This window comes from Myxocyprinus asiaticus, chromosome 36 (genome assembly GCF_019703515.2).
Source record: "Myxocyprinus asiaticus isolate MX2 ecotype Aquarium Trade chromosome 36, UBuf_Myxa_2, whole genome shotgun sequence".
Lineage (NCBI taxonomy): Eukaryota > Metazoa > Chordata > Actinopteri > Cypriniformes > Catostomidae > Myxocyprinus > Myxocyprinus asiaticus.
Genome location: NC_059379.1, coordinates 38283229 through 38307753, shown reverse-complemented (window position 1 = coordinate 38307753; position 24525 = coordinate 38283229). Strand labels below are relative to the sequence as shown.

General features: G+C 38.1%; 1 protein-coding gene across 1 annotated transcript; it reads left to right on the top strand.

The window, feature by feature from the left end:
- The first annotated feature begins 316 nt into the window (after positions 1 to 316).
- LOC127427146 (proteasome activator complex subunit 2-like) lies at positions 317 to 24330 on the top strand. Its single transcript, XM_051674572.1, has 11 exons — positions 317 to 481; positions 774 to 806; positions 17483 to 17545; positions 17761 to 17847; positions 17942 to 17990; positions 22622 to 22719; positions 22813 to 22881; positions 23007 to 23074; positions 23200 to 23254; positions 23888 to 23974; positions 24079 to 24330. The coding sequence occupies exons 1-11, from the start codon at positions 434 to 436 to the stop codon at positions 24157 to 24159; spliced, it is 738 nt and encodes a 245-aa protein (XP_051530532.1). The 5' UTR covers positions 317 to 433; the 3' UTR covers positions 24160 to 24330.
- Positions 24331 to 24525: the final 195 nt, after the last annotated feature.

Sequence of the window (24525 nt, the reverse complement as noted above, 5' to 3'; positions counted from 1 at the left end):
TATTATTATATTCTTGTCTTCAGAGCAAAAATAAATAAATAAAAATAGAAAATAAAAACTTTAAAGTATTTTATATAATGTCAGAATAAGAAAAACAGTGTCTGTGCTCGTGGACACACGGTTACACGGCTCATTCATTTAAGAATGAGATAAGGTTTATTCTTAAAAAAAAATACATTAACACAGGCTTTCGAGCAGTCATCTACGAACGTAAGAAGATGATTAAAAAAAAACATACACAAAGGCAATTTTCTTTGTTTTTATTGCATTTCATTGTATTCCTTCGTGAACTGTGTGTATATCTTACAAAAGTGGGCGTCAGTGAAATAAAACCGAAAGTATCTAGTAGGGAAAGTGATCTGCGCGCACTACTGAACGACTTCTGATCAACTAGAAAGACTCATCTCATTGTTTCTGATAGTTTGCGTTCAATATGTCCAAAACTAAAGTACTGAAGGTAAACACTGATAATGCAGTGAAGGTAAGATAATTTAGTATTTTATTGTATTATAGATTATAGTAAACGCATTTAAGGTTGTTGACAATATAAATACATGGATATAAAAATGGCTTCTCTAAGATGTTTTTAAAGGGACGTTTGTTTGGTGATTATTGAACATAAAGCACTGTTAGAATTGTCTTTATATGAAAAATCGAGTCACTCTTCCTCGTCCATAATGTTGAAAGTGAAAGAAACACGGAAAGCACCTGAATGCACGATCATTGTGTGGGACAAAGGTATATAATTGTACTACTTTTTTTTCTTTATCCAGATTGAAAACTACCGCGAGTCTCTATATAAGCAGGTATGCATATTTATGTAATTCATTAAGTATTGCTGTACTGTACCATACACGGTTGATTGTTTGACTGGTATCATGAAAAATTTACGTCAGACCGCAGACAACCGCACTTCCGGGTCTTTTCAGCAGGTTTCTTCAAATAATACTTACAGTGATAATACATTGTGATAAACTTAAACACACTTCTAAAGCCTAACAAATGTGCCATATAAAAATGAAATATGCATCTTTACTACTTTACTAAATTATTGGTCTGCATAAATAATATGTTACTTCAGTATAATCATATTGAATATTCAATCTCAATAATGATTTTGGTATAACAAGTTACTTACTGAAATCAAAATAAAGACATAGACAGCCTAATATTAGAAGTATTACCTTATTTTTATTCGTATGTTCTTTCCAGTGGCGTCTCATGAGGCTCATTTCTAGTGGGGCACAAACAGTCACTTAACCCAACATGAATCTGGGGTTGCTGTAACCGAAAATTCTCTGTCGTTTATCGATTTTTTAAACATTGACGGATAATTCCAAATGCTGTCCATCATTTTGACAGATAAAAAAGAAACAAGAAAATCATTTTAACCTAGTGCATCAATTTTGACTTCACTCTCACTCCCGTTGTGTGTGTGTGTGTGTGTGTGTGTGAGCTGTGCATTCCCTGTATTAGAGGTCTGCACGGGACTGGTTTTTCCATCAAGCTCCCGCCCACTCCTGCAAGTTTCTATCCCGCACCCGAACACTGATTATGTTCCCAACCGCTCTCGTTCCCTAAAACCCGCATTTGTTTTTCATATAGAGCAAAAGCCATACAAATAGACAACATGTGTACTCAAAGAACTTTTTACTATTATCAGATGATGTGTGAAAATGATGCCAATTTGAATTGCCCGATGTTGGTTTCTTAACACTAAATTGACCATTTTCTAGTCTGAGTTTCACATCCTTTGATGACAGTATGTGCGCTTTGCTCTGCCATTCTTCTAAAGCCGTTGTCTACCTGCCTGCTCTAAATATTGGATAATTTAATAAACAAGCTGTGTGCACAGTTATTTTACGTTGTAAAAGAAATAACAAGTATCATTTTTTTGTTTGTTTTTTTTCATTCATTAATTACTATAAAACTGCCCGCTCCCGTCCACATCTCATGCAAGTAGCGTCCGCTCCTGCCTTCTACTCGGAAATATAATCCTGCACTGCAAGAAATCTAATCAGGTCCCGCGAGCCCTGCGGGAGTTCCGCGGGAATGCAGACCTCTACCCTGTATTATGATGTGTACTAACAGGTGCCATCGCCATTTACACCTGGTAATAATATGTGTTTCTTTTGACCAATTGTGTTTGGATTTTGAGGAGAGATTTCATGACTGCATACATCAGTCATTAAGTCAGTGTGTTAATGCATGATAATAAAGGGTAAAAAGTATCATCATAAAAAGAACGCTTAAAAATGGGTGCAGAGTTTCTTCCAATAATGCTTGCATTTAATCTAGGCACAAACATTATGTTTAGGGCAGAATTGTAATTTATTTTATTGGAGTACCTGTATTAACTGAGCTTCAGAGTTGTGTGTGCTTCTCATCAGTGACACTTTATGTTGATATCAGGCACACTGAAAAAGTTCTGTGAACCTGTGCATGTATGCACTTTTTCAAATTTTCTTTTTTTGTTATTAGCAATTTTTATTGATTCCATGCAGCAAATCACATAGACATAACAGAAAATGCAACATCAAACCACATGAAATCATAACTTTTTTTTTCCCTCGAACATTAACCCCCCCACCCCCACCTGGCACAAACAAGCACTCCAGTGGTCAAAAGTCAACTGACAAAGACACACAAATAGACAATAAAACAGAAAATATTTAGAGACATAAAAATAAAATAGAAAATAAAAAATAAATATATAAATAAATAATAATAAAAAAAACATTAGTCCCTCTCCGCTGCCCCCACCAAGAGCCTCCAAAAAGGCTAGATAGCCGCCCCACTTCCTAATGTAAATATCCATGTTATCCAGCCTTCTATACACCATCTCCTCAAACGCCGCCACCCTGCCCAACTCGACGCACCACTCACGAAACGAGGGCGCACCAGACGACCTCCATCCCCTGAGGATTAACCACCTACCAATCATCACACCGGTCAGGACCCAGCTCTCCATATATTTATCACCCACATTCAGGACCACACCATCCCCCAAAACACACAATCTGGGGCAAAATGAAAACCGAGTGTCAACCACTTCACTTACGAAGCTCTGAACCCTCAACCAAAACTCTTGGATCTTAACACATCCCCAAAAAACATGGGCTGTGTCCCCGTCTTCTGATTGGCATCGCCAGCAGGTGGGTGTGTCTTTAAGACCAAGCCTATACAATCTAGAGGGGGTCCAATAGAATCGATGCAAAATCTTATATTGCATAAGGTGCACCCTTGCATCTATAGATGTAGACTTTATGTTTTTTAGAATCTTAGCCCACACTCCCTCCTCCAATACCAAGTTTAAATCTTTCTCCCATAATCTCTTGAGAGAAGTTAAAGCTCCATCACCCAGACACTGAATTAGCAGGGAGTAATACACTGATGCCTCATAACCTTTTCCAAAAGCAGTAATCACCACTTCCAGAGTATCTGCCGCTTTAGGGTGTTGTATGCTACTCCCAAAAATAATACAGAGCAGATGGCACAGCTGTAAATACCTGAAGAACTGAGATCTGGGAATCCTAAAATGTTGAACCATGTTTTCAAAAGATCTCAGCAGTCCACTCTCATATAGGTCACCGAGTATATTAACCTCTCTCACAAGCCACTCTGACCAGCAGAAAGGGGACTTATTAACACGTAATTTTGGATTCCAACATATGCTCGAGGCAACATTAAAAAAATGTCTGAATTAAACACTCTGGACACTTTTGTCCATACTGTGTGCAAATGCGAGATATCGGGGTGTGACTTAACTTCTCCGGTTAGTTTAATAGATAGGCTTTGCAGTGGCAAAATAGGGACAAGAACTTTCTTTTCGATACAAAACCAGGGAGGGGCTCTCTCAGGTGGAAGCGACCAAAGAGCCAAATGTTTGAGACCGAATGCATAGTAATAAAACAAAATCTTGGGTAGGCCTAACCCACCTTTATCAATCGGCCTATGCAATCTATTGAAATGTAATTTGGGACGTTTACCATTCCAAATTAAGGACTTCGCTATACTATCAAATTGCTTGAAATAAGAGGGGGACATCTACAGGGAGAGACTGGAGCAGGTAGCTGAATTTTGGAATACAATTCATTTTAATAACATTAACCTTTCCAATCATAGATAAATGTAATGAAGCCCACCTGCCCACATCGCCCGAAAACCTTTTTATTAAGGGGTCGAAATTAACTCTAACTAAATCACACAGATTTGCTGGGAATAAAATGCCCAGATACTTAATGCCCTGTTTGGGCCACTGAAAGGCACCTGGCTGAAAAGCCGTTACTGGGCAGTACGCTGTCAGAGCCAAAGCTTCGGATTTAGACCAATTGACCCTGTATCCTGAGAAATTAGAAAATGAATTAATAATTCTGTGGAGGCAAGGCATAGATCTAGTAGGGTCGGAGATGAATAATAAAATATCATCTGTGTAAAGCAAAAGCTTATGCGCCAGACCTCCCGCCATCACTCCTGGAAAATCATCCTCCTTTCTTATTGCGGCTGCTAATGGTTCAAGGGCAAGACAGAACAATAATGGGGAAAGAAGGCAACCCTGCTGGGTGCCCCTATCCAGAGTAAAATAATCTGAAATTAATCCATTTGTTTGTACCGCCGCTACCGGATGTCTATAAAGTAACTTAATCCATTCAATAAAAGTATTCCCGAACCCATATATTTCCAAAATCTTAAAAAGATAATCCCATTCTACCATATTAAATGCCTTTTCGGCATCAAGTGAGATGGCAGTGACCGGAGACTGATCGTTCGCCACTGATCACATGATATTAATTAGACACCTGATGTTATCAGAAGAGCTACGGCCCGAATAAATCCCACCTGATCTATATGTATAAGAGATGTCATAACTTTACATAATCGGTTAGCCAGAATTTTTGACAAAATGTTTACATCTAGCTGGATCAGGGAAATTTGACGGTAACTTTTACACTCGCTTGGATCTTTGTCCTTTTTAAGAATCAGACTGATCCGGGCTTGTGTCATGGTTGGAGGAAGCTATCCATTCTTTAAAGATTCCGTATAAACTTCTAACAAAAGTGAAGCCAATTCTGTAGCATAAGATCTAAATAATTCAGCAGCAAAGCCATCTGGCCCCGGAGCCTTGCCAGTAGGCAGGGCCTTAATTACCTCGTCAAGCTTGGGAATTCTAATAGTTCCACAAAGTTTCTAATATCTTCATCAGTAGACGAAGATGTGGAACTATAAAGATTAAAATAGAATTCTTTAAAAGCATTATTAATATCAATGGCCGAGGTAAATATTTCACCACCAGCAGATTTCACTGAGGGAATGGTAGAAAAAGTCTCTCTCTGGTTTATATATCTAGCCAAAAGCTTCCTTGCTTTGTCCCCTGACTCAAAGTATGACTGTCTTGCCCTGAATAACCAAAACTCCACCTTCCGCTACAAAATAGTATTATATCTGTATTTCAATCGGGTCAATTCTCTGAGGCCATCAGACGACATTCGGCACTTCAGCTCTGCCTCGGCACTTTTAATATTTCCTTCCAACTTTGGATTTTTTGATGACTGAGGCATACTGTATGATCCGACCCCTAAGAACTGCTTTAATTGCCTCCCAAGCCACACCCACAGAGGATACTGAGGACCAGTTGGTCTCCATATAGACATTGATTTAACATTTATACATAACATCAAGATAATAAATTAACATTTGTTGGAAATCATGATTTTGCAAAAGGGATTCATTAAAGAGCCAACTATATTATTTATTTTTCTCCATATGTGGCAACACCTATAAACTCACTAGGGTATGATCTGAGACTAAAATGTTTCCAAGTACACACTTTTGCTTCACTATGATCAAGGACTGAGTCCATCAATAGATTAAAGTCTTTTCCCAATATTATATCATGAGGGGTGCCAGCGGCTTGCAAAATCCCTTCAAGATTTATAAAAAAGCCCTGATCATCAGCAGTAGGTGCGTAAATATTACCCAAAATCAACCTTTGCCCCTGAATTTCAGCTAAAACAATAATGACTCTTCCTAATTTATCATTAATCTGTTTGAGAAATTTGAATTGTAGATGTTTATCAATGTAATGACCCCCCTGCTCTTACTTGAGCCAGCACTAAAGAAAACATGTTCACCCCATATATTCCCAAATTTTTCAGCTTCCTATGGGAAAAGATGAGTTTCTTGAAGAAACACAATATCATATTTCTTAAGTTTAAGAAAAGAAATAACCTTCCTCCTTTTTATAGGATGCCCCAACCCATTCACATTCCATATGGAGAGAGACAATCCACTCATATTAACATTTGACATTTTGATATAATAGAAAAATAAATTGTGTGTCAAAAACAAAATGATAAAGACCACATTTCAGCTTTAGTGCAACAATAAATCCCCGAACTTCCCCCCAAACAAAACAAACAGAAAAAAGAAAAATGTGCACATTAACCCCGCGCACGACAGCGCCAACCGACGGCGATCCCTCTAAACTCAAAGAGTCCATGCACGCCTATTAGAACCCCCGCAGCAACTTTGCCGTCGGATTGCTCAAGCCCATTGCTTCTATAAAAATTTTGTGAGGCAAAATTACATAACAGAAAATACTTTGTAAAGCAAACTCCAGCCAAAAGAAGGCATAAGCACAAAGAACAAGCAGATTCATCCACAGCTGTCCTGAAGGTATGTTCCTCCACAAAACAAACTCCAGCCGCTAGGTGGAACCAGCACAAAAAGAAACAAAACAGGAGTCCAGGTTCCTCGGACGGTCAAGTGTATATTTAACGAGTCAAGTTGACTCAGAGGCCACATAAGAAACATACCATGGGAGGTCACGTGATGCCATGCAAGAAGCAGATGTGTGAACAACGAGCTCTGCGCACTTTGCTAAATTTTTAGTTATTCTCATGTTATAATCTGGTGAAATTCGATACACCCAGTTACACATTTGCTCTTTGAGGTAAAACATGGCAAAGAAGTCAAAATCATCAGGCTCTGGAGACATTAAAAGACACTTACGTGTTCAGGATGAAAGCCCCGACAGGCCGGGGACTCGATTTGGATGGCACGGCGGGAGAAGGAATCCAGCGTCAGTTGTCCAACATATCGGTGATGATGACGAAGGTTCTTGCTGACTTGGAGGATCTCACTGTAATATGTCGATCGATTACGGCAATGGAAATAAAATATCAAGAAGTGTCGGATGCTGAGAAACGAATCGATTATTTGGAGTCTTCGGAGAGGGAATTAACCGCTAATCCGCCTGCGACCAAAGTTGATCTGTAACGTATTCTTGAAAAGCTTGAAGATCTTGAGAATAGAAGCCGCAGGAATAACGTCAGAATTGTTGGAATTCCTGAGCATGAGGAGGGCAGAGATATGGTGAAATTCCTAGATGAGCTCTTCCCGAGTCTGCTCGACATAACAGGCCACAAGCTGGAAATCGAGTGAGCTCACAGAGTCACTGCTCGGAGATCTGCTGAGGGAGATAGGCCCTGATCGATTCTGGCCAAATTTCTGAGGTCATCCAATAAAGATCTCGTATTGCACCTGGCGAGGAGCAAAGGGAAGCTTTCTTGGAGGAATCATAATATTTTCTTGTTTCCGGACTTTGCGAGTTCGACAAGAGAGAAACGCGATCAGTTCAGGGAATGCAAGAAACTCTTGCATCAGTGAAAGATCACTTTTGCTCTGATGTTCCCAGCCAAACTGAGAATAGAAACGAAGGACGGTCGCAAAGTATTTACATGTCCCAATCAGGCAATGTCTTTTATTGAATCAATGGGTGAGTAAACCACTGAATGTTTCTCATGTGAGTGGGTCGACTCGCTGTACTTATTCTGGCTTTTGAGGAAGCTGGGCGTCATTTTGGTTTCTTTTTGCGTTGGCTCTGCCTAGCGGCTGGAGTTTGTTTTCTGAATAACACTTTCCTTAAAGAAGCTTTTGCATTGACGGAAGATTACTTTTTCATAGAATTTCCTGGCCAGTTTCAGAGTGGACACTACAGATGACCGCAAAATATCTACATGCTCACACAAAGGATGTCTTTTATAAAGTTGACGGATTGAGTAAGTCATGGTATATACTTTTATGTGGCCTCCGAGTGAATTGACTTGACCATCCGGGGAACCGGGATGTCGGTTTTGTTTCTTTTTGTGTTGGCTCCGCCTGTCGGCTGGAGCTTGTTCCGTTTACGGGACACTGGAATGATTACGTCAAACGCTGAACTCATAAAAGCTAGCTCACTGAACATTCGTTTGTCTCTCCGTGAAGCTGAACGGTTTTATATCAGCTAAAATTTGTTTTGTGGAGGATCACGCCTTTAAAACAGTTCTGTGAATTAATCTACATGTTCTGTGTTCATTCTTCCTTTTGGCTGGGGGTTATTTTACAAAGTATTTTCTGTTATGTAATTTTGCTTCACAAATTTGTGAGGCAAAATTGAGCAATCCGATGGTAAAGTTGTCGTGGGTGCTCGTGGGCGTTCACGGACCTTTTAAGTTTAGAGGGATTGTCGCCAGTTAGCGCTCTTGTGCGCAGGGTTAATGCGCACGTTTTTCTTTTTTCTGTTTGTTTTGTTTGGGGGGAAGTTCGGGGTTTGTTTGTTTCACTAATGGGGAATGTGGTCTGTATAATTTTGTTTTTGACACAGTTTTTTTTTTTTATTATATCAATATGTCAAATGTTAATATCAGTGTACTGTCTCTCTCCACATGGAATGTGAATGGGTTGGGGCACCCCATAAAAAGAAGGAAGGTTATTTCTTTTCTTAAACGTAAGAAATATGATATAGTGTTTCTTCAAGAAACACACCTTTCTCCGCAGCGAACGGGAAAATTTGGGAAGATATGGGATGGGCATATTTTCTTCAGTGTTGGCTCAAGCAAGAGCAAGGGAGTCATTATTTTGGTAAATAAACATCTACAATTCAAATGTCTCAAACAGATTAAAGATAAATTAGGAAGAGTCATTATTGTTTTAGCTGAAATTCAAGGGCAAAGGTTGATTTTGGCTAATATTTATGTGCCTAACACTGATGATCAGGGCTTTTTTATAGATCTTGAAGGGATCTTGCAAACCGCTGGCACCCCTCGTGATATAATATTGGGAGGAGACTTTAATCTTTTGATGGATTCAGTCCTTGATCATAGTGAAGCAAAAGTGTGTAAGCCCCCTAGAGCAACATTGACGCTTCACAGGATGTGTAAAAATCTTGGTCTTTCAGATATTTGGAGACTTTTGAACCCATCTGGTAGAGACTATTAATTTTTTTCATCAGTCCATAAGATTTATTCTAGAATAGATTTTCTTTGGAAATCCAAGTCCCTCATTTCATCTGTTGTGGATTGCTCAATTGGAAATATCTTAAGTCTTAGATCATGCCCTGGTGAGTTTAGAGGTGGTGCCGCATACGGAGAAAAATAAATCATATAGTTGGCGCCTTAATGTGTCCCTTTTGCAAAATCCTGAATTCCAACAAATGTTAAAGACTGAAATCAATGTTTATATGGAGACCAATTGGTCCTCAGTATCCACTGTGGGCGTGGCTTGGGAGGCACTTAAGGCGGTTCTTAGGGGTCAGATCATACAATATGCCTCATTCACTAAAAAATCCATAGCACGAGAACTCATGAAGTTGGAAGGAAATATTAAAAATGCCGAAGCAGAGTTGATGCACCACTTGTCATCCGATGGCCTCAGAGAATTGACTCAATTGAAATACAGATATAATACTATTTTGTCGCGGTAAGTGGAGTTTTGGTTATTCAGGGCAAGACAGTCATACTTTGAGTCGGGGGACAAAGCAGGAAAACTTTTGTCTAGATATATAAAGCAGAGAGAGTCTTTTTCTATCATTCCCTCAGTGAAATCTGCTGGTGGTGAAATATTTACCTCGGCCACTGATATTAATAATGCTTTTAAAGAATTCTACTTTGATCTCTATAGTTCCATGTCTTCGTCTACTGATGAAGATATTAGAAACTTTGTGGAACCATTAGATCTCCCTAAACTGACAACTGAGCAAAAAAATTATCTTGATTCTGAGATAAACTTGGAGGAGCTTGGCGAGGTTATTAAGGCCTTATCTACAGGCAAGTCTCCGGGGCCTGACAGCTTTGCTGCTGAGTTTTTCAAATCTTATGCTACAGAACTGGCTCCACTTTTGTTAGAAGTTTATACTGAATCATTAAAGAATGGAAAGATTCCTCCAACCATGACACAAGCCCGGATCAGTCTGATTCTTAAAAAGGACAAAGATCCAAGCGAGTGTAAAAGTTACCTTCCAATTTCCCTGATCCAGTTAGATGTAAAAATTTTGTCAAAAATTCTGGCTAATCGATTAAGTAAAGTTATGACATTTCTTAAACATATAGATCAGGTGGGGTTTATTCAGGGCCGCAGCTCTTCTGATAACATTAGGCGTCTCATCAATATCATGGTCAGTAGTGAATGAACAATCTCCGGTTGCTGCCATCTCACTTGACGCCAAAAAGGCATTTGATATGGTAGAATGGGATTATCTTTTTAAGGTTTTGGAAATATACGGGTTTGGGAGTACGTTTATTGGATGGATTAAGTTACTTTATAGACACCCAGTAGCGGCGGTACAAACAAATGGACTAATTTCAGATTATTTTACTTTGGATAGGGGCACCCAGCAGGGTTGCCCTCTTTCCCTATTATTGTTCTGTCTTGCCTTGGAACCATTAGTAACCGCGATAAGAAATGAGAATGATTTTCCAGGGGTGGTGGCGGGAGGTATGGCGCATAAACTCTTGCTTTACGCAGATGATATTTTATTATTTGTCTCTGACCCCAGTAGATCTATGCCTTGCCTCCACAGAATTATTAATTCCTTTTCTAAGTTTTCAGGATATAGAGTCAATTGTTCTAAATCTGAAGCTTTGGTTCTGACAGCGTACTGCCCAGAAATGGCTTTCCAGCCGGGAGCTTTCCAGTGGCTCAAACAGGGCATTAAGTATTTGGGTATTTTATTTCCAGCAAATTTATGTGATTTAGTTAAAGTTAATTTTGACCCCTTAATAAAACAGTTTTCGAGCGATGTGGGCAGGTGGGCTTCATTACATTTATCTATGATTGGAAAGGTTAATGTTATTAAAATGAATTGTATTCCAGAATTCAATTACTTACTGCAGTCTCTCCCTGTAGATGTCCCCCTCTCTTATTTCAAGCAATTTGATAGCATAGCAAAGTCCTTCATTTGGAATGGTAAGCGTCCCAAATTACATTTCAATAAGATACATAGGCCGATTGACAAAGGTGGTCTAGGCCTACCCAAGATTTTATTTTATTATTATGCATTCGGTTTCAGACATTTGGCTCATTGGTCGCTTCCACCTGAGAGAGCCCCTCCCTGGTTCTGTATAGAACAGGAAGTTCTTGCCCCAATTTTGCCACAGCAGAGCCTTTCTATCAAATTAATCGGAGAAGCTAAGTTACATCCTGTTATCTCGTACTTGAACTCGGTATGCACAAAAGTGTCCAGACTGTTTAATTCTGACATTTTTTTAAATGTTGCCTCGAGCATATGGCTGAACCCCAAACTATGCATCAACAAGTCCAATTTTTGCTGGTCAGAGTGGATTGGGAGGGGGGTTACTACACTCGGTGACCTATATGAGAATGGAGTGTTGAGATCCTTTCAAAATTTGGTTCAACTTTTTGGGATTCCTAGATCTCAGTTCTATAAGTATTTACAGCTGCGCCACCTGCTCTGTACTGTTTTTGGGAGTGGTTTACACCCTCCTAAAGCGGCAGATACTCTGGGAGTGGTGATTACTGCTTTTGGAAAAGGTCATGAGGCATCGGTGTATTACTCCATACTAATTCAGAGTCTGGGAGACGGAACTTCAACTTCTCTTAAGAGATTATGGGAGAAAGATCTAAATTTGGTTTTGGAGGAGGGAGAGTGGGCTGGGATTCTAAAAAATGTCAAATCTGCATCCAGAGACGCAAGGGTTCATCTCATGCAATTTAAGATTTTACATAGAGTCTATTGGACCCCCTCTAGATTGCATAGGCTTGGTCTTAAAGACACACCCACCTGCTGGCGATGTCAATCAGAAGATGGAGACTCAACCCATGTCTTTTTGGGGATGTGTTAAGATGCTAGAATTTTGGATGAGGGTTCAGAGTTTTATGTGCGAGGTTTTGGCCTCTCAAATTTTATTTTGCCTCAGACTCTGTATCTTGGGAGATGGGGCAGTCATTAATTTGGAGAATAAGCACATGAAAAACTGGGTCCTAACTAGTGTTATGATCTCCAGACAGATCACTTTGAGGAGTTGGAAGTCGGCTGGAGCGCCCCCGTTTCAGGAGTGGTGTTCAGAGATGGCCAGAGTGGCAGCTCTTGAGGAGGGGGTATCCAGAAGACTGGGGAGTCTAGACATGTTTGTGAAGAAGTGGGGCAGATATCTGTCTTTTTTGGAGGGCTCTCGGGGAGGGACAGTCGAGAAAGAGGTGTAGGGGTTTTATGTGTGTGATTGTTTTATTTATTTTATTTTTTTGAATTAATTAATTAATTTATATATTTTTGTTGTGTGTCTATGGTTGTGTGACCACTGAGGTGTTGTTGGGGGTCGGGTGGGGGGGGGGTAGTGGGGGTTGTATATTGATTCTGTATATGTGTGTACTGCTATTTATATTTAATGGTTGAATCAATAAAAAAAATGTTAATCAGAAACACACCATGATTTCCTCAGTCCATCAACTCTATAAAAGACATCGCTTGTTGTAGGCATGTAGATATTTTGCAGTCATCCTTATCACTGGCCGGGAACTTCAGTGTAAAAGCGATCTTGTTATTCCACAAAACAAACTCCAGCCACTAGGCGGAACCAACACAAAAAGAAACAAAAATTCACCCAGCTTCCTCAGACAGCGAGTCAATCCACTCACATGAGAAACACCAAATGGCTTACTCACTCCAATGTTTTAATGAAGGACAGTGCTTGCTTGGGGCATAAAAATAATTTGCGGCCATATTTAGTATTTATACTCAGTTTGGCCGGGAACATCAGTGCAAAAGCGATCTTCCATTGATGTAAAAGTTTCTTGCATTCCTTGAATTGATCACGTTTCTCTCTTGTCGAATTCGCAAAGTCTGGGAACAAGAAAATGTTGTGATTCTTCCAAGAAAGCTTTCCTTTGCTCCTCGCCTCGCATAACATAAGATCTTTATCGGATGATCTCAGGAATTTGGCCAGTCTCCCTCAGCCGATCTACGAGCTGGGACTCTATGAGCTCCCTCGATTTCCAGTTTATGGCCTGTTATGTCGAGCAGACTCAGGAAGAGCTCGTCTGGGAATTTCACCATATCTCTGCCCTCCTCATGCTCAGGAATTCCAACAATTCTGATGTTATTCCTGCGGCTCCTATTCTCAAGATCTTCAAGTTTTTCAAGAATGTGTTCCAAATCAACTTTGGTCGCTGGCAGATTATCAGATAATTCCCTCTCCGATGACACCAGATAATCGATCCACAAACTCAACATCTGCCACTCTTGTAACTAACTCAGAGAATTTTGTTTCCATCGCCATAATCGATCGACGTATTACAGCGAGATCTTCTAAGTCAGCAGCAACTTTCGTCAGCATCACAAACATGTTGGACAGTTGACGCTGGATTTCTCCCGCCGCACCGTTCAAACCGAGTCCCTGGTCCGCAGGCCCATCAGAGGTTTCAGCTTGAGCACGTAAGTGTCTTTTAATATCTCCAGAGCCCGAGGATTTTGAATTTTTTGACATATTGACTTCAAAGAGCAAATATGTAGCAGGGTGTATCAAATCTCACTGGATTATAACACAAAAATAACTAAAAACTAGCAAAGTGTGCAGAGCTTGTCGCCTACACGTCCGCTCCTCACATGGCGTCACGTGACTCCCACTTAAAGCTGCACGTAACCGGCATAGTTTAAAAACCTTGTTTTAGCACAGCGGTTGATTGACAAGTAGAACTTCTACCCTAAAACTCATTGGTTTCAAGGGAGTCAAAAAATTGATCAAACTGACTTGTTTTACTGACATCACTTTATTCTCAAAGCAGCCATATTTATGACCATTCGCGGGAGGAAGCAGGAGTGGAGAAACACCCATGAAATGATATCAAGAGAAACATCAAAAATTCCTTTAGTTCCATGACAAATCCCAGGAAAAATGTATACAGGTCTGAAATTAGCACAAATATTGCCACCCCTAACCATTGTAATGCCATTAAAATGAATGCTACGCCTCTGAATGTAGCCCTAGTACTTATAAAATTAATACAAGTATAAAAATAGATAATGACAGAAACTCATTCAATCAGAATGATGAATACATTTTTTCTAGGGCAGCCTCTGAACATAATGCCATGCACAAACATCTCTAATAATTTCATCTCAGCACACACAAAAAAACACACAAAAACATACACATCGATGTCAAAAAGCTCAAGTGACCATGAAAGCAAACCAGATATAGCAAATTGTCTAAGACTGTGCAAGCATATTATCTCTCTAACACGCATAAACAATATAATAAATCTAATCAAAATGAAAGACTGAATATTTTGCAGTTATTGTAATCTAGTACAAACCGATGTATCATCAACACCTCAAAGCAATGGCATACAATTCACTGAAATGATGAGTTCACTACTCAGGTCTACACTCAAGAGCTGCAACTTCTGAGGACCATATCAGGTTGACATATGATCAAAGCTTCTGATTTGCTAAATGGCAAAGGCAAACATACCCCTAAGGCTATCATTAGATGCTTTATGCACAATGGCATGACATAAGGCTTGTTCGAGATGCCAAACGCCTCACCCTGAAAGTAGATGGCTGCGGTCAGGGGAGGAGTGCAATACATGCTGTCAAGTCGGACATTTCTCACTTATCGTGGTGGATCAGACACCTTTGAGATCAAAGGCAGATATCGCGGGATTCACGTTTATGCGCTGTTGCTGATAAAGTGGATATAATTTAAATTCTGTTGCGTTAAAATGAAAATAAATATGATGAAAAAGACACCCAATGTACCTGGTATTTATTTCGCCAATAAGACGTGTTCTCCATCCATTTTTAGTTTAATAAAGACACGTATTTTAGATATTTCAGAAATATGATACAGTTGCAATCAAAATTATTCAACCCCACTGACCAGCAATACATTCTGGTGATGTGAATTAAAACACATCAACTAAAACCTCAGTAAACAGTCAAAGTAAGCTTTTAATACACATTTGAGTGATTTTGAGAACAGAGAGTTCAGTTTACCCAAATTTAAAAATTAAAAATAACTAATTCTCTCCACAAATGTCATGTCAAAAATATTCAACCCCCAAAGTCAATCATTTGTGGAGCATCCTTTATCCTTAATAACAGCAAATAAATGTTTCAGGTAAGTGTTCTCAGGCTTTGGACACCTCTCTATTAGAATTTTTACACATTTCTCATGAGCAAAAGCTTCCAGCTCATTGACATTCTTTGGTTTCTGTGCTGTCACTGCTTTCTTGAAATCCCAACAAAGGTTTACAATGGGATTTTAATGATGGACTGAAAGGACCATTTAAGGACATTCCACAACCTATCCCTGAACCAGATTTTGGACAACTTGGATGTATCCTTGGTGTTATTGTCTTGTTGGAAAGTCCAGTGATCACCAAGCTTCAGTTTACACACTGAAGGCATCACATTCTTCATGCCAAAATGGCCTGATACCTGAAAGAATCAATGGTGTCAGTCACATAATCAGGATAGCCATTTCCTGCAGCCGCAAAACACCCCCATAACAGGACTGACCCACCTCCATGCTTGACTGTGGGGACGGTGTCGTTCTTGTCATCACCTTGTCATCTTACTCCAGACGTACTGCTGACCAATGGGTCTAAAACTCATTTTCAGTTTAGAGTCATACGTCTATAAAACCTTCTTCCAGGACTCCACAGGTCTTTCCTATTACTTCTTGAATATTCAAGTCAACATTTCCCTTGGTGAAGTTTTGCTTTCTTTCACACCCCAAGAAGGTTGCTGTTGTTCCATATTTAAAAAATGTATGAATGGTGCTGCCAACTTTGTCTATTGGAAATTGAAGTGCCTTGGAAATGTACTTTTAGCCATGACCTTTCTTGTGTAATGAAACAATCTCCTCTATTAGCTTTTGAGACAGCTTATTTTTATAGAAATACATTTTTGCTTACAACACTAAACGTACATTTTAAAACTTAAATAAGTGCCATTGCAGATTGATGACTTAATTTTGTTTTAAAACAATTACTTGTGTAGCCTTACATATTTAAGAAACAGCTACATGCAATAGGGGTTGAATAATTATGACATGGCTGTATTTGTAAAAAATCCTGCTATTTAGAAATATTAGATTATATATTCATACTATGACTTTGAATGTGTCACTCAACTGATATAGATTTAAAGTTTAAAAATTCTGGGTCATCAGAAAAGCTTACCTTTGTAAATCCTTACTGTCTTGGGGGGGTTGAATAACTTCGATTGCAACTGTAAATATCACATATCCCATACAGATATCGCACTGTCAGAGTGTTGGGAATATTCACATATAATTTATACACATAAAACGTGCGATTAAAGATAAAAAAAAAAAATGTTTTAGAGGAGAACGAAACATTATCGATGTTAAAGCCAATGAGCATTAAGCTGTTGTCAGCAAGTCACTTCCTGTCACTTTTGTTTATCATGCCTTAAGTCAGCACCTCGGAGTGATCACCGGTGATCAGATTTTGCTCATCTTGAACAAGCCTATTCTCCAAATCTCCCTTGATTAACAGGGAGGACGTTGGGCTAGCCTCATGCATAGCAAATGAGAACAAATTAATGGCTTTAACAGACCATAATAACTATAGAATTTCTCAAAAGAATATCTATTGTTGTCTTGTATAATGGACAAACTTAAAATAAGTTTAAGTTATATTATTTATTAAAATAAATGTATAATAATGCCACACATTTTGCACGACAGCGTCATATCTGGTCATGCGCAGCACCTGCCCCTAATGTAGAGATGCAAGTGATCTCTTCATTGACCCATGATCCATGGTGGTAGAGACGGGGTTCCCTTCATTCTGTTAGATCTTATATGGCTGTCTTGTTTATATAAGATCATTGTTAGATCATATTTGACCTCATATCCATCACAGCGAATGCACTTCTGAAATTAAAAACAGCTGTTTGCAATCAGAGTTTGTGCGATTCCTTTGTGAAAAGTTAAATCTACCAACAGCAGCTGCGGTGCAAATGAGTCTTAAAAGAGCAGATGCCATAACAATGACGGTGATCTGTGAAATATCATAAATTATGTCAAATCCTGAGTTTGTCCTGATACACTGATTCTGATGGAAATTTAAAGAAGCTAAATCTTCAATAATCTTTTGGAATCCACAAACTGTCCTTTTTGGGCTCCTTTTGAGCGAAGTGCCCATTGACCATTAACTTCATCTGTTGTGTATGTAGGCTGAAGAACTCTTCTCTGATCACATTCCTCTGAAGATTTCACAGCTTGACAACCTGTTGAAGGTACATTCACATTCATTCATTTGGCAAATGTTTTTATTCAAAGTGACTCACAGTGGATTCAGGCTGTACATTTATCAGTGTATTCCCTGGGATTAAATTTCATTATTACACATGTTGCCAGTTAAGCTACTGTACTGTTTCTAAAATGCTGAACTAACAGATTACTTCAGCAAAAGAATAATTAAAAATGCTTGTCTTTTTTTTTATGATTTTAGGGGGATGAGTTCAGTATCACTGACCTCTCGTATCTCCATGCACCCCTTGACATTCCCATTCCTGACCCACCAGTTCCTGAGGACGAGGTCAGCATCCAACTCAGAAATTAGCATTATGCTTGATGGAAGAAAAAAAAAAGAAACAAATACTTTTACATTATATTTTACAATATTTTAATAGGAGATGGAGACAGATAAGAATGAAGATGATGATAAAAAGAAGAAGAAAGGTACGTTTTCATTTTTTATGTTGAGGAGACAAAATGGACCATTGTGCATTGATGTGTGTGTGTGTGTGGGATGGAGAGTGAGAGAAAGAGAGAGAGAGAGAGAGAGAGAGAGAAAGACAGAATGAATTACTGGATATTGTTATATTGTTTCAGTTCTCTTTGTTTTAACCTCATAATTTTGCAACACAACGAACAGTCAAGCCAATAAAGGTTACATTTGAAATAAATAAAAAATAAATAAATCAATTTACTAGATGTTGCTTACATCTTTAGACATTTTCAAGCAGCAATTGAAGCCACTAAACACTGTGACTTTTCAGCCGATGTGTCATAACTGTAAAATTCCCAGACACATCTAGCCTGTTTTCTACCTGCTTTGCTTTTCTCAATGATGGCAGTGATTCCCGCTCAGTTGCAAATGCAGTGAAGTCAATAGGCTGTCTATTATCACCATCTAGTGGCATCTTCATGTTACATAAATGACGGGTTTAAAGGTTTAAAAACATATCGCAACAAAAACGAAAAATAATTGTAATTTTAATTTCCAATTGTAATTTTGTATTTATTTTTTTTTTCAGTTTACAATAATGTTTTGCGTTTTCATTTACATTAATAACCTTGTGCTGTAGGGTCATTCCAAACCGAATTTCCAATAAAAATGACTTAAAAAGTGAGTTCTAAAACACTGTGGAGGGTAATTGTCTTCAAAGGGAATGGGGATGATCACTTTTGAGTTGGATGCAACGGAAGTGGCTTTTTTTATATTTAAAGGAATGTTCCGGGTTCTAGAGTTGAGGTACTCGAGTAATTTTAATGGACTTGGACTTGTCACCGACAAGCTCAGATGCATTTTTACACGGACTTGACTCGGAATGTCCATGACATTTGTGATATAATGATAAAAAAATGAAATAACAAAACAGAAATTAATGAACTCATCTCTGTCTGCATTTAAGCTGTATTAGCCCCTGAAGTCATAGATGTAGCCAGAGTTGTTTCACTGTGTTTAAGCAAACACACGCACAAACACATACGCGGGTGCACAGTCATCAGTCAACCAATATGCTTGAATATTACTACAGCGACTACTGTATAAAATAGACTACAGAGGTGACTGGCATGACGAAAACATAAAGACGAGTATGTATCCAATGTAATAGAAACTAAATAAGGCAGTTTCACATGACACAGGACCTGACAACTGGTAAAATTGCATGTGATGTTTGTGCAGCCATGACTGTGTTCGCACTGTGGTTTCATCGTGGTTCAAAACTTAAAATCAAGAACTTCATTGAATCAAGTCACCCACAGTTTACTAAAAACAGAAAATAAAAATAAAAATACATAAAAATAGTATTAATATAGGATATTAAGTCTTTTTAGGCGTAATGTGTCTACACATGAAGGCTTCTGTAGTCTCTTGTGGTCCACGCAGTGTTGTCAGCTTGAACTGGTCCATAATAGCTTGATGAATTAACTGTGTAACTTTTTAAATAGTCGGGAGAAAAAAGCGTTATTGCTAAAGCAGACAGCAACTCTAAACAGATAAACAGCACCTATTTATTATTGATTGACTATTTTCAAAACATTGACGAGCTGCTTAAAATACATTCTTTTACAGCATTTGTCCACCATTCACAACATTCAACCATGCACAATAAAATTTTAGGATATTTTGGGCAGTGAAATGTTTTGTTTATAATTTAATTATAGACTATAAAATAAATGTATTATTCAATGACAGAGTTTGTGTATGAAGTTAAACTTCATGAAACGAGATTAATTTAGTTGATTATGATATCTTTATTTTAAATGTTTATTTTATTTTATTTTTATTGTAAACTACCGGGTAATTTATGCACATATTTTTTAAACCTACATCTCTGACACTTTTGAAGGACAATTCTGTTAAATTTATGACTCAAAATGATTATTCTCCATGTTTTTGTGGTTAAAGAAGTGCTCAATTAAATTTTCTTTAATTGGTATTTAAAGATTTCAGACTGATTGCAGACCAACGCGGCTGCCACTTAAGCAAACATCAATTATTATTTTTATTTATTTTTTCTTCTGCAGCAGATGCTGCGAGATGCACACGGACGCATCAGGGATTTAGGTACACGAGCAGCATGCAGAAATACCCTGCACTGTGCGGTTTCCTGCAAATTAACTAGAAAATCATGTCCGTGACGACATGGCCCTAATATTAGCAGTGGGCTTTTCCAGTGTTTTTGGATGTTTAGCATTTGCAGTCAAATCGTGAGACATAACTTCTCAGCGAGTGCTAATTACTACTGTGTTGACTCATTTGTACAGTATGTATTTTCCCAAATCAGTCGGCAGATAGAGAAAAAAGATTCAGAAAAAAAATCTCAGGGTAGACTATTATTTATTTAGATAGAGATCATTTTAAATAAAACTAAATTAAATGTTAAAAAATGACTAACGCAGCTTTCACTATCTTTAGTCTATGTTTGAGTGGAGGGGAAAAAGCAACAAATAGTTTAAATGTCAACAGAACACAGTAAGAATTGTGTTGAAGGACAGTTTTGTCATCATACACTTAAAGCATATGCTTTCATTCTGAAACAACTTTGAAGTTTGTTCAGCAGGATACTAATCATAAAAATATATATATATGAAAGGCAACAGAGGTGTTTTTGTTACATTTATATTGACAAACTGTTTTTCTTAGTTGTGAAGTTTAAAATATTGATGTTGAGTTTACGGTTACAATTTTAATTCAGATTCATGAACAGAATCATTCAGACTCGACTCAGACTCGGCCTGTTATGGACTTGGTCTTGAGTCCGACTTGGCCCCTTTTGGACTCGTACTCAACTCGGACTCGATTGTTTAAAGACTCGACTCGGACTCGACTAAGGTGGACTCGAACCCAACACTACCGGGTTCAGTACAAGTTAACCTCAATCGACAGCATTTGTGGCATAATGTTGATTACCACAAAAATTTATTTTATTTTTTCTTTAAAAAAAGCAAAAGTCTGGGATACAGTGAGGCACTTACAATGGAAGTGAATGGAGGCCAGTTTTTGAACGTTAAAATACTCACTTTTTCAAAAGTATAGTCACAAGACAAACAATATGTGTGTTAACATAATGTTAGTGTGATAAAATCGCTTACTAACCTTTTCAGTGTAAAGTTATTGCCATTTTTATAACATCGTTACCATGATGATGTAATGTCAACAAACCCTAAAACAACTGTAAAAATTTTAATATAAACAATTTTACAGCTCAAATAATACACACAGTGTTGCCAACTTACTGACTTTGTCGCTAGATTTAGCGACTTTCATTCAAAAAAGCGCCTAGCGACAAATCTAGCGACTTTTTGGACAAACCTAAGCTACCTTCCTTAGAAGAAAGTCGCCAGTACTGCCCCGCGAGCGTGTGGTCTTGCTTTCCTGCCCGGACTCGGAGGCACACCTCTCTCTGCGTCTACTCTGTTCAGAGAGACTGACAGAGAGAGAGGTGAGCAGGTGAGAAGACGGAGCAGCACAATCAGTTGACCGCCCGGCAGCTGACGTAGACGTGAATGAGCAGCGCATGTGCAAACAGCGTTGTCAAGGACCAATCACGAATCTGTTTTGGTTTTTGTAAACATGCATATAGTTTTTTTTTTTTTTTTGTAAATATGCACTTAGTGGTTTGTTATGGCTGAGCGCTGTGTGAGAGAAAAGATACGTTTCTGTCACTTCTAACTTTCTCTCTGAGTGATTGATAGATATAGGGAATTAATAAGGTATTACAGTATGTACGGTAAGCACAGAGAAGCAAACACATGTAAAGGGCGGACACTATGCAAAATTCAAATGAGACGCGATGACCTCACGGATATGCTAATTAGCGTATGACGTAATCTAGCGACATTTAGCGACTTTTCGAGCAGGCTTTAGCTACTTTCCATTGAAACTAGTTGGCAACACTGAATACACAAGTTTTAACAGAAGAATTACTGTAATTGCTTTAAAAAAAATTATAAGCTTCACATTTCTGTTTAAACCCTCAAAAATTGGCCACATTCACTCCCATTGTGAGTCCCTCAATTTAACCTTAATTTTTGCTTTTTTTAAGACAAGGAAGGTTGAAATTAATTTCTGTGGTTATCAACATTTTGCAAAAAATGCTGTCGATTGAGCTTAACTAACCTTTAAGTGTATTGTGATTCAAATATATTGTTATCTTTTACTCCCTTGTTCTTTAGTTTCCCCACCCTTCTAGCATAATGAAGATGAACTTCTATCAGAGTGATGGAAAGAGAAAATGTAAAAAGAAAAAAACTGCACATTTGTAAAACATTTTGAAGGCTTCTGGGCCAGTGGAAATGTTGTCCATGAAGCAGTACATATCATCTCTTCATTCTGCTGGTGGATTAAAAGGATCAGATCCGATACGGTTTGACTATGGAGTCTGTTGCAGGAGTCTGCATTGATGGACTCAGATTATTCCTGAGGTTTTTACTACTAAAGTAACCTGCTTACTTAGCATACTACTTTAATCATGAATCCAAGTCCAAGTCCAAGAATTTCAAACACTATTGCACTTATGTATATGGTTGTGTGACAATAAAAGTGATTTGATTTGATTGAGTAGTTATTCTTGTTGCAGTTCCCAAGTGCGGCTTCATCAAAGGAAATGAGCAAATTGTGAAGTTGCTTAATATTGTGAAACCAGAGATAATTGCTCTTAAGGAGACCTGCATCACAGTAAGTGTGTTAAAGTGGCTCACTGATTAATTTGAAATATTTTTCCAAGATTTTTTATGACAAATGTTTAGACATACATGTTTTCTCATTCAGGTCTCCTGCTGGATTTCTCATCTCATCCCCAAAATAGAAGATGGGAATGATTTTGGAGTTGCGATTCAGGTAACAAACCCTTCTACGGCCCAAACTCACCTTTTAAGATCGATGGTTCGGCATCTATATGACATACAATGTTTTTGTTACAAAATCTCAAAGGGGATATTTAATATGACTACTCAATGTTCTAGGAAAAAATCCTTGAGAGAATTAATGCTGTGAAGACTAAGGTGGAGGGTTTTCAGACCAACATTAACAAGTATGACAAAATCTTATGTTCATCCTCTCTGTTGGTTCAATTCATTGTTCATTATTATGTTTCACAGCCCACATTCACTTATTTCAGCTGTTTGATTCAGGTGTTGATTTTGTGTTTCTCTGCAGGTACTTCTCAGAGAGAGGCGATGCAGTGGCCAAAGCCTCCAAAGAGACCCATGTGGTAAGACTGACAGATCCCATATCAATTATTTGTATGAATAATTTTTTGATAAAAAAAATATTTTTTTAATGATTAAAAAAAAAAGTTTGGTGATGTTTTGAAATTCACATAAGTTTGTCAAATGATGCTTAAAAATTTCTGTCTTAAGTTCTCTCTCAATATTATGCCATTTAAATGGAATTTGGCAAAGTCAAAATAACCTTCAAGCTAAAACAGATTCTTCAAAAGAGAAAGCTGCTGACATGAGTGACAAACCATTCTAAGAGCTGAAACATTTAAACAGATATGAGTCCAGTTATTATGACTGAATTTCACATGACAGTCAGCAGAGGACATTTGAACTATTAAACACACATAATCAAATGATCTTGTATGTCGATATGGTCTTTGTGAAATGTAACAGATGAGCAACTTCAATGTGTTGATCAGATTTACACACTGAAATAATCCTTTAAAGCAAACAAATGAAACATTGCTAGTTGAGGTGTTCTACACTCTTAAACATGAAACATAAGCTAAAGGAAATACTGGCTTTCAGCTCCATCCATGTCTGACATTCGCTGAGCTCAAAATCTCAAACAATTTCATGTTTCCCTTTTTATGCAACTATAGTATTGACTTTTCAATCTACAGATGGATTATCGTTCTCTAGTGCACGAGAAAGATGAAGCGGCATATTTCGAGATCAGAGTGATTGTGCTTGATATACGTGGATTCTACGTGAGTCCTTTACATAGATTTGTTTGACAGATGCAGATGGTTTTGTAATTGTGGCCATTGTGGTGTGATAACTGATTTGATACATTTGTGACTGTTTGTTGTAGGCTGAACTTTATGATGTCATCAGCAAAAACCTGGAAAAAGTAACTAACCCCAAAGGAGAAGAGAAGCCCTCCATGTACTGAGACAGATGTTCGCTGATGCAAAATGTAGAGTTTAGAGACAAGTCATCCAGACAAAAAAAGAACACAGGTTTCATAGATTCAGATTACTTTACAGGTTTTACAACATTCAACGGAAACATCCTCAATGCTGTTTGAAACACTGAAACGTATTAAAGAAACAATACTTTTGCATGGTGTGTTTGATTATTATTGTGTTAGTGAGTTAAATCAGAGACACATGCTCTATAAAAATCAATCAGCACAAGACTGTATTTAAAGGAATAGTTCACCTAAAAAAAATAACATTTGCTCATAATTTACTCACCCTCATGCCATACCAGATGTGTATGACTTCTACTGAACACAAAGATTTTTATAAGATTTTCT